This window comes from Tetrao urogallus, assembly GCF_951394365.1.
Source record: "Tetrao urogallus genome assembly, chromosome: 2".
Classification (NCBI taxonomy): domain Eukaryota; kingdom Metazoa; phylum Chordata; class Aves; order Galliformes; family Phasianidae; genus Tetrao; species Tetrao urogallus.
The window spans coordinates 66,321,857-66,334,374 of record NC_136814.1 but is presented as its reverse complement, the minus strand read 5'-3'; the positions used below and the strand labels follow the sequence as shown (position 1 = coordinate 66,334,374).

Genomic DNA, 12,518 nt, shown 5'->3' with positions numbered 1-12,518 from the left:
GAGCGCCCGCATGGAGTGAAGGAACATAAACAAACGCACACTCGCACCGCCGAGCGCGCCCCGGCACCGCGCTCCGGCGCTCCGCCCGATTTAATCGCGTTTTTCGCTCTCCGTTTGTTATTTTTGCCGGCTCTGCCCCTTCGCTCTGTGCCCGCGGGGAGCGGCATGCCCGCCCGCTAGGCTCCCGGCGGCACCGAGCAGGCGGCGGCGGAGGAGGAGCGGGGCCGGCAGTCGCCCGCCCCGTCGCAGCGCCCCGCCGCCGCCGCCGCAGCCGCCCCCGAGGGAGGCCAAGATGGCAGAGGCGTCGCCCCCCGGGCCGCTCTCGCCCCTGGACGTGGAGCTGGACCCCGAGTTCGAGCCGCAGAGCCGCCCCCGCTCTTGCACCTGGCCGCTGCAGAGGCCCGAGCTGCAGGCCAGCCCCGCCAAGCCCGCCGGCGAGCCGCCCGCCGACGCCGCCTCCATGATCCCCGAGGAGGAGGACGACGACGAGGAGGGGGGCGGCGCGGCCATGGCCGTCGGCGGCGCGGCCCCCGCGGGCGGCGAAGCGGCGGCCGCCGGCGGCCCCGAGGAGGCGGCGCGGCCGCCGGCCCCGCTGCCCGGAGGCGGCCCGGAGGGGCCCGGGCCGGCGCCGGGAGGAGCGGCGGTGGCGGGCGGCGGGGGGCTGAGCGGCGGCGGCCCCGCAGCGGCGGCGCCGAGGAAGTGCTCGTCGCGGCGCAACGCGTGGGGCAACCTCTCGTACGCCGACCTCATCACCCGCGCCATCGAGAGCTCCCCCGAGAAGCGGCTCACCCTCTCGCAGATCTACGACTGGATGGTGCGCTGCGTGCCCTACTTCAAGGACAAGGGCGACAACAACAGCTCGGCCGGATGGAAGGTGAGGGGACGGGGTGCCGTCTGTCCGCAGCGTAGGGGAAAAGGGTTGGAAAGGAGGGAACTTTCGTCGTTCGGCTGCTGTCTGGTGCAGTGGGGTAAGCGGGGAAGGAAAAGGCAGAAGGCAGTGTTCTTAAAGGCTTTTCATTTTTGTTTTTTACAAGTTGTAGGGACCTTGTGACTCGCGATAGAATTAAGCAGAGTTGCTCTCGTGCAGTGCCAGCCTGCAGCTCGTGTGCAGATCGCCTTGCGTTTTCCTCTGAAAAAGCCCTGGTGCTGTCCTGTTCCTGAAGGTGGTGGAGGGAAGCCCAAGGCTCGGTCTTCATATGGAGCTGACAGGGCTGTGGGAGTGATGACTTGGTGCTGCCAGCCCGTATGCCCCCCACACATCTCCATCCATTGTGTCCATTGGGGTGATACCAGCCCGCATCATGGCAGGCTGCACTGAGATCACTGCCGTGCTGCTGACCAACCCAGTGTGGCAGAGTGAGGCCCAGCAAAACCTACCTGCTATGAGTGGGGTGTGAGGTGGGTACTCCCTGACCCACTGCTTTGGGCCTCTTTCTTATGGCCATCTGTCGACCCCGTGGGGCTGATGTGCAGCCATACAGATATGGGGGTGCTCCAGAACGTTGCTGGGGTGTACAGGGGATCGCAGCTGCTGCTAAGGGATGGGACTGTTGAGGGTGAGTGTGCAGAAGTCTCTTTGTGCTGCGCAGAGGTTTGGTTTCTACTTTGAATCTCTCTGCCTTGCATCGGGGTAACTTCTGCACGAACCAGTCAGGAATACTGCAGATTGAAGCAACTCTGGCTGCGTTGTTGGTGGCTCTGCCTCCCCTCGTAGTTCTGGAGTAGGACTGACCTGCAGCTAAGCTCCAAGCGGGGCGCTATGCGGAGAGCATTGAGATGCCATACTTCGGGCTCAGTAAGACAGGAGTGCAAAGTTTATCAGGGGCTAATGCATGGCTCTGAAACGCACGGATTCTGCAGTGTTGGGGCTGAGCTAGGCACTAGGTGTTTTGTGACAGTGAGTGTGGAGTATGGTGAAGGGTTAAATCTCAAGGTGCCAGTATGGCCTTCCCGGGTTGGTATTGCACACTGAACCGAGGCTCTCGCTGCCAGCTGCTGTGGCAAACGCTGCTACTTTATCAGCTGTGTTGAATTTTCAGTGAACTCTGTGTTGCTGCTCCAGAGGACGGGCAGCAGGGCTGTGCTGCTTGGGCTGAACGCGTGGCAGAGCTCCCGTTGCCTCAGCAGCAGGACCCGGGCCGTAGCGCCAAGTGTTTGCATTGATCAGCGTGCTTAATACAGTCACAATTTTTTCTGACAACTTATCCTGTTAATTTGATATTGATTCCTTTCCTGAGCAGCATTAGCTGGTACTTGGAGCTAATTACAGTGTTAAAAACTTGGATCCCTTGGGATTTATCTCATATGATTTAGCTCAGGAGTCCCTCTGCAGCCTTTAGGGTGACCTTTATCAGTGCAGAAGCACGTAGGTGCAGGACATCCCTCCCCCTTCAGGGGCCGTCTGTGGAGCTGGGCCATGCTTAGACAGTGAGATGTGGGGTGAAGGGAGGCCAGCAGCTGACCGTGGGCAGCTGAGCAGGGCAGGAGCCACTTGAGTCTCTGCATGTGTATTGGGAAGAGGGATATTTCAGCTGCCTGGAAAGTAAATGAATTTGTGCAGAGGCACTGCTCTTAAATAGAGACTCCATCTTAGCCTCCCAATGCTCAAACACATTATATGTTATTATCATCTGTGTTTCCCTCTCAGGTAATGAACACAACTCTTTGGGAGCCAATGTCAGCATCTCACACCAGACTTTTTTTTTTCCCAGGTTTTAACCTGAGATTTTAAGTGAACAGAAAATAACTCTGCATCAAAAGGATTTTATCTTAATTTCACACAACCAGGTTTATCTTGGAAGGCTGCAAGCGCACTTTAACAATATTCTTCTCCAGCCTTGAGAGGGGAAAGTCATTTTAAACAAAGAGAAGAGGATACCTTGCTTTGTTATCCTAGGTATTGTTATACATGAAATTCTAGTGCTGTTCCCAGTGAGATGTAGTGAAGACCCTAATCCATACGCATAGCTGGGATTACACTCCTCAAAACAATTATTTTAAGAGCTATAAATTAAAGTTGCGACTATCGTTCGACTAGACATTATTATTATTATTATTTTTGCCCAGGGCATTAAAGCAGAAGCGAATGTTTCAGATGTGGTTAGGAAGGCATATATTATGCTTCCGCTAACTCTGATAAGGCTCGCCCCGTGCACGCAGCTCCAGCCTGCCCCAGTGCCAGCAGGATGCCAGCCTGCAACCGTTGCCCCACACTGCTGTCAGCGCGGCCCGGCGAGTGGCCAGGGAGGGGTGAGGTGCGTGCTCCCGTATCTGCTGACTGCCTGGGATTGCTGTGAGGAGTCAGCGTTTAAATTTCTTATCGCTGGAGCTGGGGGAAAGGTGTCAGCTGGCTGTGTGGCGTAGGATGAGTATTGCACGCGCCTCCACGCAGTTCCTCGACGGCTTGTCTGTCTGTGCTCCTGAATTCAGGCATCTGTTACCCTATCCACAGCCTGCAATTGCAAAACTTCTGTGCTGACTTGCTGCGTGCTAAATACTTGGAAAAACAACGTTTCAGCTTGCTTTCCTCAATAATCCTGAAGCAGAAAGCCAAAGCAGCCCTGTGTGTGTAGCAGAGGTGCCTGGTTTCACTGCAGCGTGTTGAAGTGTTCCCGTATCGTTTCCAATAGCACTGTTTTGTAGTTTCTCGCAGCACTCTCTTGTGAAACACAGCCTTTTCTGCAGGAAGAGTACACTAGGGGGACTGCTCTCCTCTCTACTGAGCTGTATCGCAGGGCTGTGAATGGGTCCCTCGTATGCAGGTACCAATAACTCCCAAATCTTGGTACAGCCAACTTAGGTTTGGTGTTATACCAGAAGCCTGTTTGTTTTACACCTGTTTCACTTGTTTTTACTGTTGCTGTTGCATCTTCCTCATGAGGGATAAATACTAACTGCTGGCTTATTTACTTTGGCAGGTAGATTTTTTGGAGACTTTGTATGCAAACACTGCCTCTTTCATTACCTTGTTTTATTGACGGATGTGTGCTGAAGCACTGCAATTCCTCCAGTGCAGCAAACGCACAGGTTATTGAGAAATTTAGCAGTGATGCAGGCACATGCCTAAATCTGTTAGCCAGATGCTGATATGAAGATGTGTGGGACGTTCTTTATCATTTTTTTTTTTTTTGCAAAGGATGTGGGAAGGAAGCAACGCTGCTCTCTGTTCTTCTTACTTCTCCCTCCTCAGAATAGCAAATTGCTGTTTTATCAGGAGCAGTAGTGTAAAACTGGAATTTGCATTAGCTTTGTTTTTCTGGTGCTTTTTTGTTTAAAAAAAAAACAAAAAAAACACACACACACCGTATTTCCCAGTAGATTGCTAGCATGGGTATTTTTTTTCCATCCTTCTATTATGTTTTTACTTTTTTTCTTTTCCCTAATTTTGAGCTGCCTTATTTGTCCATGCAGAAGGGCTTAGGTTGCAGACTGTAGTCTGATTATTTCAAGTTTTGATCTAGCCATGGGTTTAAGCATGCGGAGAGTTCCTTGGGACTTTGCTGGGATTACTCATGTCCTTAAACTTATTGCTTAAGCACCTTACCTGATCAAAGCCTTATGCTTGTACTTCAACAAAATGCTCGGTAACGTTTGTAAGTGAATTTCATGCTGAGCGAAACAGATGCAGAATTTAGTTCCAAAATCTGAAATGCTAGGGAACAAGCTGCTTGCACAGAAGAGGAGTGTAGTTTAGCATCACAGTAATAAATGGCTTTTTAAACTCTCCCGTAGAAGTCATGTGTAGATATTAGTGCACGTTATTATTTTATATGGGAAGCATATATCAAACATCTCATTTTTCCCCTGCTTGTGCAGGTAAGAAACTTCTGTGAGAGGAGAAGGAGGTACTGGGCAGCCTCCGAGAGGTGCTGATGTTTCCCCCCCCCCCCCCCCGCAGTGCCTCAATGAGGAGCACTTCTGCTTAAGGACTTGAAAAATACAGATATGAGCACATGCCTTGGTGAGAGTCATCAGCTGTAGGTAGAGTCACGAGTTCTGATAAACTTAGACTGGGAAATCTCCAGTGAATCTGCAAGGTAGCATCACGGTCAGGTAGGCTTGCTTGGGAAGTGCTGGAATTGGTGTTCAAATCAGCTCTTCAAAAACAACAGGCTATCTGAAACGGTCGTGCAAGAAGGGACTACTGGGAACAAGGGGTGGCTCAGGATAAGCAGCCAGGTGATTTCTGTAGGTGGCAGGCTCCTAAAGGTGGCCTGCAAGGTTTGAGCAGCCAGCTGCTTCTGTGGTGACACTGAAAGTCTTTGTGAGGTTTGTTTTGTGCTTGCAGTGCAATTGCAGTGGGTTGTTGTATGGTGGCATCTTGCCAGGGGAGAAACCAAAAGTGCTCCCAAATGCAAGCTGCTGCCCAGACTAAAACCCTGCGTGTTCTCTTTTCTCTCCCACTTTTGGAAAGGCTTTCCTGCTATCTCTGTCACAGAAGAAGTGCCCCAGGGCAAGGCTGTAAAATAGCAGCTGTACATTACCTTTAAAGGCGTACAGCCCTCAAGGTTTCAAGGCTTGATCTGCCCGCAGGAGGGTGAGCTCTGAGCACCCAAATGCTGCCATTCCCAAGCTCATGTGGGAAAGGAGCCCCAGCAGCACTAACTGGGGTCATGTCCTGCGGAGAGTGTGGAGGCTGCCGATAGCACGGCGCCGAAGGAGCTGCTGCTTTTTTGATGTGGCTTTTCTTGGGGATGGCAACATGTGCACAGTGCAGTGGTTCAGTAGCAGAAAATAAAACGTTGAAGTAACGTGCACCATCATTTGGTTTTCAGTAGTGCTGACTCAGCACATTGTGAGTTCAGTGGGGATTAAGCTTAACCTTTTATTCAATTTTTTTTTTTTTTCTACTTCTACAAACTTGGACTGTTCTTTACTACAATTTCCTGAGCATTGCCACACACCAAGCTTGGAAAATGAGGTGCATTTAACCAATTTATGACCTGACATATGTTAATTAACATTAATTACCTGCTTGAATAGTCCATTTAGCACTTATTATTAAAAAGTGGCTTGTCTGCAGAAGGGGGATTTTCCTTCAGAGTGAGATGTTTTGTTCTGACTTGCTTCAGACAAAGCCAAGATGGGTTATCCCATGATTCTTTGCATGGCCATGCCAGCTTTCTTGTGCTTCAGTTGCGCATGATGGGATACCATTGCAACGCTGACAGCCCCCAGCTCCTTAGCCATGTGTATGTGACATTTATTTGACATTGGCTTAGCTTTTCAAGCAAGTCAGCATGTTTCAAAGTGTTTTTTGCTAGCAGTAGGTTCAGCCCTTGCTTCTCCAGTTGAGGGAGATGAATAAAGAACTCTGCTTCTCAACTTGCCAAAACCCAACTGCGTGTGCTGCTATAGACCTGATAGGCCATCAGAGCCTCGGCACTGAGGAATAGCACATGAGCTTACCTGGAGAAGCAGGAGGAACTTTGCTGCAGTGCTGTGTCTGTGAGCCCCAGGGTGGACCAGTTGGCTCTTCAGAAGCTCTGTCAGGTGTGGACAGAATCACAGAATCGTAGGGGTTGGAAGGGACCTCCAGAGATCATCGAGTCCAACCCCCCTGCCAAAGCAGGTTCCCTACAGCAGGTCGCACAGGTAGGCATCCAGGCAGGTCTTGAACATCTCCAGAGAAGGAGACTCCACAACGTCTCTGGGCAGCCTGTTCCAGTGCTCCGTCACCCTCAGTGTGGAGAAGTCTGAGTCTTTGGGAGGGTGTGCAGAAGGCTTGAGGCAGGGAGTGGTTAAATGGCTGCTGACAGAGATCCAGAAATCCTGGAGGTGGCCTTACGTGACAATTGCAACAAGTGCCTTAACAGGGACGCCTTGAGTGTTGTCTTGAAGCAAAGAACGTCGTGTTCTGGTGAATGACTCTTTCTAAGCACTTGAACGCCAGACCAAGAGTGCAAACTGTAGGAAGTTAAACAACAGGATGAGAGAGATTTCATTTTGTTCCACAGAACTTGGGATTTTCCTTTTGGTGGCCATGCAGAAACCTGGAGGACTGCAGTGATGCGGTCCCAGCCCAATGTTTGGGAAGAGCTCAGCTCTGCGAGGCTGTTGGCAGGAGTTGGGGCTGGCCTGCAGGGAGGGCTCCTCCAGGTTTGTACGTTGGGCCTACCTCTATGTTCCTGCAGCCATTGAGAAGCTGGCTGCCACTGGAGTGGAGCGTGGCCTTGAGCAACAGTGGGTGAAGTCTTCTCAGTCAGCTGCTTTGTGTCCTGAGTAATGCCTTGGGCAGGAGTTGTCACAGGATGGGGTCAGAGGTGATGGGGCTGCAGGATGGCCATTTCAGGGCACTGTCAGGAGTTGGGAAGAAGCAGAGAAATGAGTGATCGTGTCAGTGCTCTGCCCTAACCGTTTGGTGATGTTTGAAGGAGCTGCCTGGAAGAGAAGACTATTGTCACGTTGTCATTGTTTCTAGCCATGATGGTGCCCCTGATATTGGGCCTTGAGACGAGGTTTGGGAGGAGCTGGTCTTGCCTTGCAAAGCCAGAGTTCTTTCTCTGGGCTATGCCCTGGCGCATTTGCCTTGCTCGTAGTGTTGCTCTGCAGAGTTGGAGGCGGGTCAGGAGTTAACAGTGCTGGTGTCTCAGTGGTAACGCTGCTTGGACTTTGCTTATTGGTGCAATTTTCTTAATCTGTTCACTAGAGCTGATTTAAAAATAAAGGCTATTTAAGGATTTCTACTGAAATAAGACACCTTTGTACAGTTTCACTGGTTTAAAAAAAAAAAGGCCTTTCTGGAGACTTGTACTGATAGATGTGAAGATGGGTTTCTATAACAGACTTGAAGTAACGAATGGAATTAATTACTTGCTTGATCAAAACATATAATGTACTTGCGAGCTGAATTATGAAATGTGGTGTTCTCACTTGAACGCATTCATTTGCCAAGGTATTCTTTTCTTTTTTTCACACTTCTGTTTCATTTAATTTCTCCCTTGCTGGTGAGGCTGAAGCTTGGTGTGAGTTATGGGAGTGTGAGGGAGGCACTGGAGGATGGCTGGGGGCAATAACAGTGAGGTGGATGGCAGGCAGCACCTAAGGCTTGTGTCGATGCCTCTGCAGCCCGTGTCATCCTGGACAGCATTGAATTGCAGTCAAGAAGCTGCTGGTGAGGGTGTGAAGCTCTTATCAGTGCCATCATCCCAGGCTGTGACGCGCCCTGGGGCTGGTGGGCATGTTTCAGCGGGGTAAATCACTGAGTCATGCCACTGTGTGTCCCTGTAGCCCCTGCCCAGGAGGGTGGGTCTGTGCTGAGGTCTGCTGACAAAACCCTGCTGAGAACTTTGGAATCACGAGGGGAGGGAGGAGAGTTGCCCAGGGTGTGGGTTTTGTTGGCTGGCACCACTGGGCTTACCTTCATCCTTCGTGCTTTGTGTTTTGCTTGCTCACACCCTGGCACTTTGGACAGGCCTGCATCCTGGTTTTTTTTTCAGGCTTCCAGCTCTTTGTGGGTCCATGGAGACATCTGGGGTTGTGACCAACAGATGTGTGCGGCATAGTCCTAAGAAAAAAAGTTTTTGGTTGGTTTGCTGGTTCCCCGGCCACATGACAAGCCAAAGGGCAGAACTGGGCTGGGTGCCAGCGTGTCGACAGGGAGGTGGCATCTGCTTATCGTGACCCCAGAGGGGTGGGAGGCCAGCAGATAAACAAGGAGGCTGGGAGGACAGGGTTCAGCCTGCTGTGGGAGAGCAGGTAGAGGCGCACCGCAACACAGGCACGCACGTGTCTCACCTTGGTGTGCTGCAGAGCAGTTCATAGAGGGGGCACGAGTCATTTTGCATGGGTGTAGCCTGGTTTGTGACAGTACAGTAGGGGCAGATGAGAGCAGGGCCCGATTCTTGTCCCTGCGTAAGTCCACTTCAGAGCGGCATGATGGGGTCTTCCAAGCAGGGCTCCCCTGCAGTGCCTGCATGTATTTCATCAGTGTCAGTAAGAATGGAGCCAGCAGTGCTTATAGCCCTGGCTGCAGTTGGACCTGGGCTCCCCCTGAGCACTGTGCGAGGTCAGGCAGTGTTAGTAACAATTTTGCTTGCACTTAAGTAAACAAAGTTCTGTTTATAAGCATTTCCATTACCTGGTAATATTCTAATACAGAGCGTTTTCCTGGTCTGAAGAGCCAGCAATGGAATTGTTAAGACTACTTGTCGATGTAAATTAGTGCTTTCTGATATTTTTTTTTTTTTCCTGAAATAGACTGAAGAAGAATAAAAAAAATTATTTTAAATAAGTAACTTTAAGATATGACCTGCAGCATCATACTTACTTTGTCAAGTCTAGAGTGTGGACTCAGTCTAGAATATGGGGATTGGAAGTACTTTGAAGTCCCTTCTAACCAAAGCTATTTTATGACCAAATTATCTTGGTACATGTCAGCACTCTTAAAACCTTCTGTATTTGTTATTTACTCTCCATGCTGGCTCTTCAGACAGATATTTCAGCTTTCCAAAGATGGGTTACAACCAAAGGTAGCCCCACCTTCTCACATAAAATCTATAATGTAAACATACCTTAAAATGTGGGACTGAATCTAAATCAAAACTGTGTGACTTTGAGGGTATTGGTAAAGTAAGGCAGTGAACCCTATCTTGGGCAAATATATTTGCTCGTACTTCATGGAGGATTTATCAGTTTCGTATATGAAGTTCTAGATATGCTTAGTACATAAAATTGGCTTCCGATAAGCGAGAACACTGCTAAACAAAGAGTGTCTTTGTGTGAGGCTTTCACAGACTCTCATGTTATCACCTTTTTTTTGCTGATTGGTTTTGCTCTGAGAACAGTGATGTGGTTTCCTGAAAGCCTATAACTTATTATTTGCTCTTCAAAACCCTGGACCTTAGCAAATGTTCAGATAATTTTTTTTCCAGGAATTTGTAGGAGTTGGTGATACCAATTCAAGTCATGTCCTGAGATGCAGTGTAAGCTGAGACTTGTGAAACCGGTGTCCTTGTTTTGTGCAACATGATCTGTTAGGTTTAAAAGCTTCGCTGTACAAGAGAACTCAAAACCGTTTGTCTGCTTTGTCAGGTTTCAGAGTGAGCGGTGGTTCTTTAAGTATTCATCATGTCCTGTGGAAGGAGGCAGCTGTTTGTGCTTTGGAGAAGCATAGCCTTGATGCCAAGAGTGAGGCTGCCACCAAGGGTGATGCTGCCACTAAGAACCTGTAAAAGATCTTGAACGCTTTGGGAATCTTGTGCAAACTGCTTCTACTTTTGCACAGCCTGAACCATATATGTGACCCAGATAAGTAGGCCACATCTAAAATCTTAGATTTGAAAGTGGAAATGGTGTCAGAGCTCTGAATGGTTTGGGCCAGAGGTATCCAGCCTCGTTTGTCTAGCAGCTGAAACCTGCAAACCCAGTGCTATTATTTCCATCATTATGGTGACTGTGATTCTCAGCTTCCCCAAGCTGATTTATTTCTTGCCCCGCTGCTCCTACAACCTAGTTCCTGCATGGTGAAAATATTTCTGATTAAAATGTACAAGGAGGTTTGCACACTTGAGGTAGGGGAAAAAAATCTCTTACGAAGAGCTGTTTTTCAGAAGGCTTCTAGAAAGAGAGTTGCATGCTTACAAAGATATTAGGAAATGAATAGTAAGGCTGTTTTACATTGAAAAAGAGAAGGAAAGCATTTGGGCCATAAGGTAGTGGCACAGGGGGCTTGGAGGAGGAAGGGCACTGAGAACTAGCAGTGGGAAGTAAATCAACCTGACGTGTGTTTGTCGGCATCTGATGTGTACCGGGCCTGGTGGGGTAGCTTGGAGCAGGTGGAGGAAGCATACTGTTTACCTAATTAGAAACATAAATAAAATCTTTCCAACATTTTTCTAAATTAAAATGCACTGGAAACATATGTCAGACTTCTCACATCCAGGAAAGCTCTCTCGCACCTGCCATTCCCTGGGGAGATCCTTGCAGCCCACCTTCCTGAGGCTCCTCTGGGCAGCAGCCGTCCTGTCTGGAGGCTGACAGCAGCAGCCTGCAGAAAGAGGTGGCTGTGGTCTGGGGTGATAGGGCTGGGAAGCCACGGGTCAGAGTGGTGGCTGGGATCGATGAGGACAGGATTTCAGCCAGGTGTGTTTGCTGAGAAGTAATGATGGTGAGGGATCGTGGTGAGGGCAGCTCTGTGAGGCCAGTGTGTTTTGGGCACTGAGGAGGCAAAGGTGATGCTAATTGCAAGAGAGACTACTTAACCGCTTTGCATTGTGTTTGAAAAGAAAGGGGAATAATGCTGTTCGAATGACCTATTTTGACTTTCTCCGTGTAATATGGTTAATGTTGTTGACTTTTCTGGACAGTGAATTACCATTTTATCAAACCCTGCTGGAAATAACTGTGTTGCTGGGTGAGGTATTTCAGCCACACAGTCTGAACTGAGGAAGTTACCTCTTGCCGCTTCACTCCATGGCGGGAGTTGTTTCTCTTTCGTCTGGAAAGGTCTTTTGCTATGCAGCACGATGACAGCGGGTTTTTAATACAAAATAGGGACCTGTCAGGAAGAATATAAAATGGGGCACTGAAGAGGTCTAATTTAGAAGCAGAAAGGGCATAAATCTCCACCTCTTTCTGAAGACAGAAACTCAAAGTACAGAAGTGTTTCCTTGCTTGTAAAATTCAGTCCTGATTGCAGGAAGAAGTCGTGTTGAAGACAGGACTCTACCTAACCTCGTTGCAAGTTTTTCCACATTATTTCCAATACAGAGCTGGATGTTACATAAGGGGATTCCTGGATGACGAAGTGCCTCTGTTAGGATATGCTCTGCTTATTGTGTAGTTACTGAAATTGTTTGCTGTTTTGGACCGGTGTCAGGCAGGATAATACTGAATAAGTCCCAGATGAATGTGGGTGGTGAAAGAAGAAAAATAACTTGAAATAAAGAGGGGTATTATCAACTGAACAGCCAGTGTTGATCCTATGGTGCTGAAAAATGAAAGCAGGAAAAAAAGTAGTCAATATTTTTTTTTTCCCTTTTTTCCTTTTCTTTCCATCTTCTTTTTCTTCTTTTTTTTTTCTTTTTTTTTCTTCCTTTAAAAAGGAAAATCTTAGCTGAAGGATTTGTTCTGACAAGAGTTTGGCACACTTCTTAAACTCGCAGTAATTTGGAATTGGCACAACAGTGCTGCGGAGTACTCAGATAAGTGCAGACAAGCCTCCAAAACGTGTGTGTGTCATCAGATTCTTTGTCCATTTTGGACAACATGAGCTGTAGCGTCTCTTGCAGGTGCTGGATCCAAGAGTACATGTAGTGAAGAGAGCACTGTTTTGGCCAGGAGAAATGTTCACTTTGGGTTTTCCCAACATCTGCGTCCGGATTTAACCATGGCAATATCTATTCACATGATTTATTTATTTATTTAAATTTTGATTGAGGCTCTTAACTAAGCCTGTAATATGACAGTGTTCTCTAGTTAAAGGAAAGAGGAAAAAAAAAAAAAATAAAGTAGCAAATTGAGAAATGATGTGGATTTGGTGTACTCTCAGCCTGAAGGAAGAATGGTTTACTTGAGCA

At 48.7% G+C, this 12,518-nt stretch overlaps 1 protein-coding gene across 1 annotated transcript in view; it reads left to right on the top strand.

The window, feature by feature from the left end:
- Positions 1-292: 292 nt before the first annotated feature.
- The window catches only part of FOXO3 (forkhead box O3), a gene marked incomplete at both ends in the record, with an annotated part of 70,584 nt that continues 58,358 nt past the window's right edge, over positions 293-12,518 (top strand). Inside the window, one exon of the mRNA XM_079550152.1 lies at positions 293-874. Coding sequence (XP_079406278.1) covers positions 293-874 — 582 coding nt within the window. The remainder of the gene's footprint in view (positions 875-12,518) is intronic.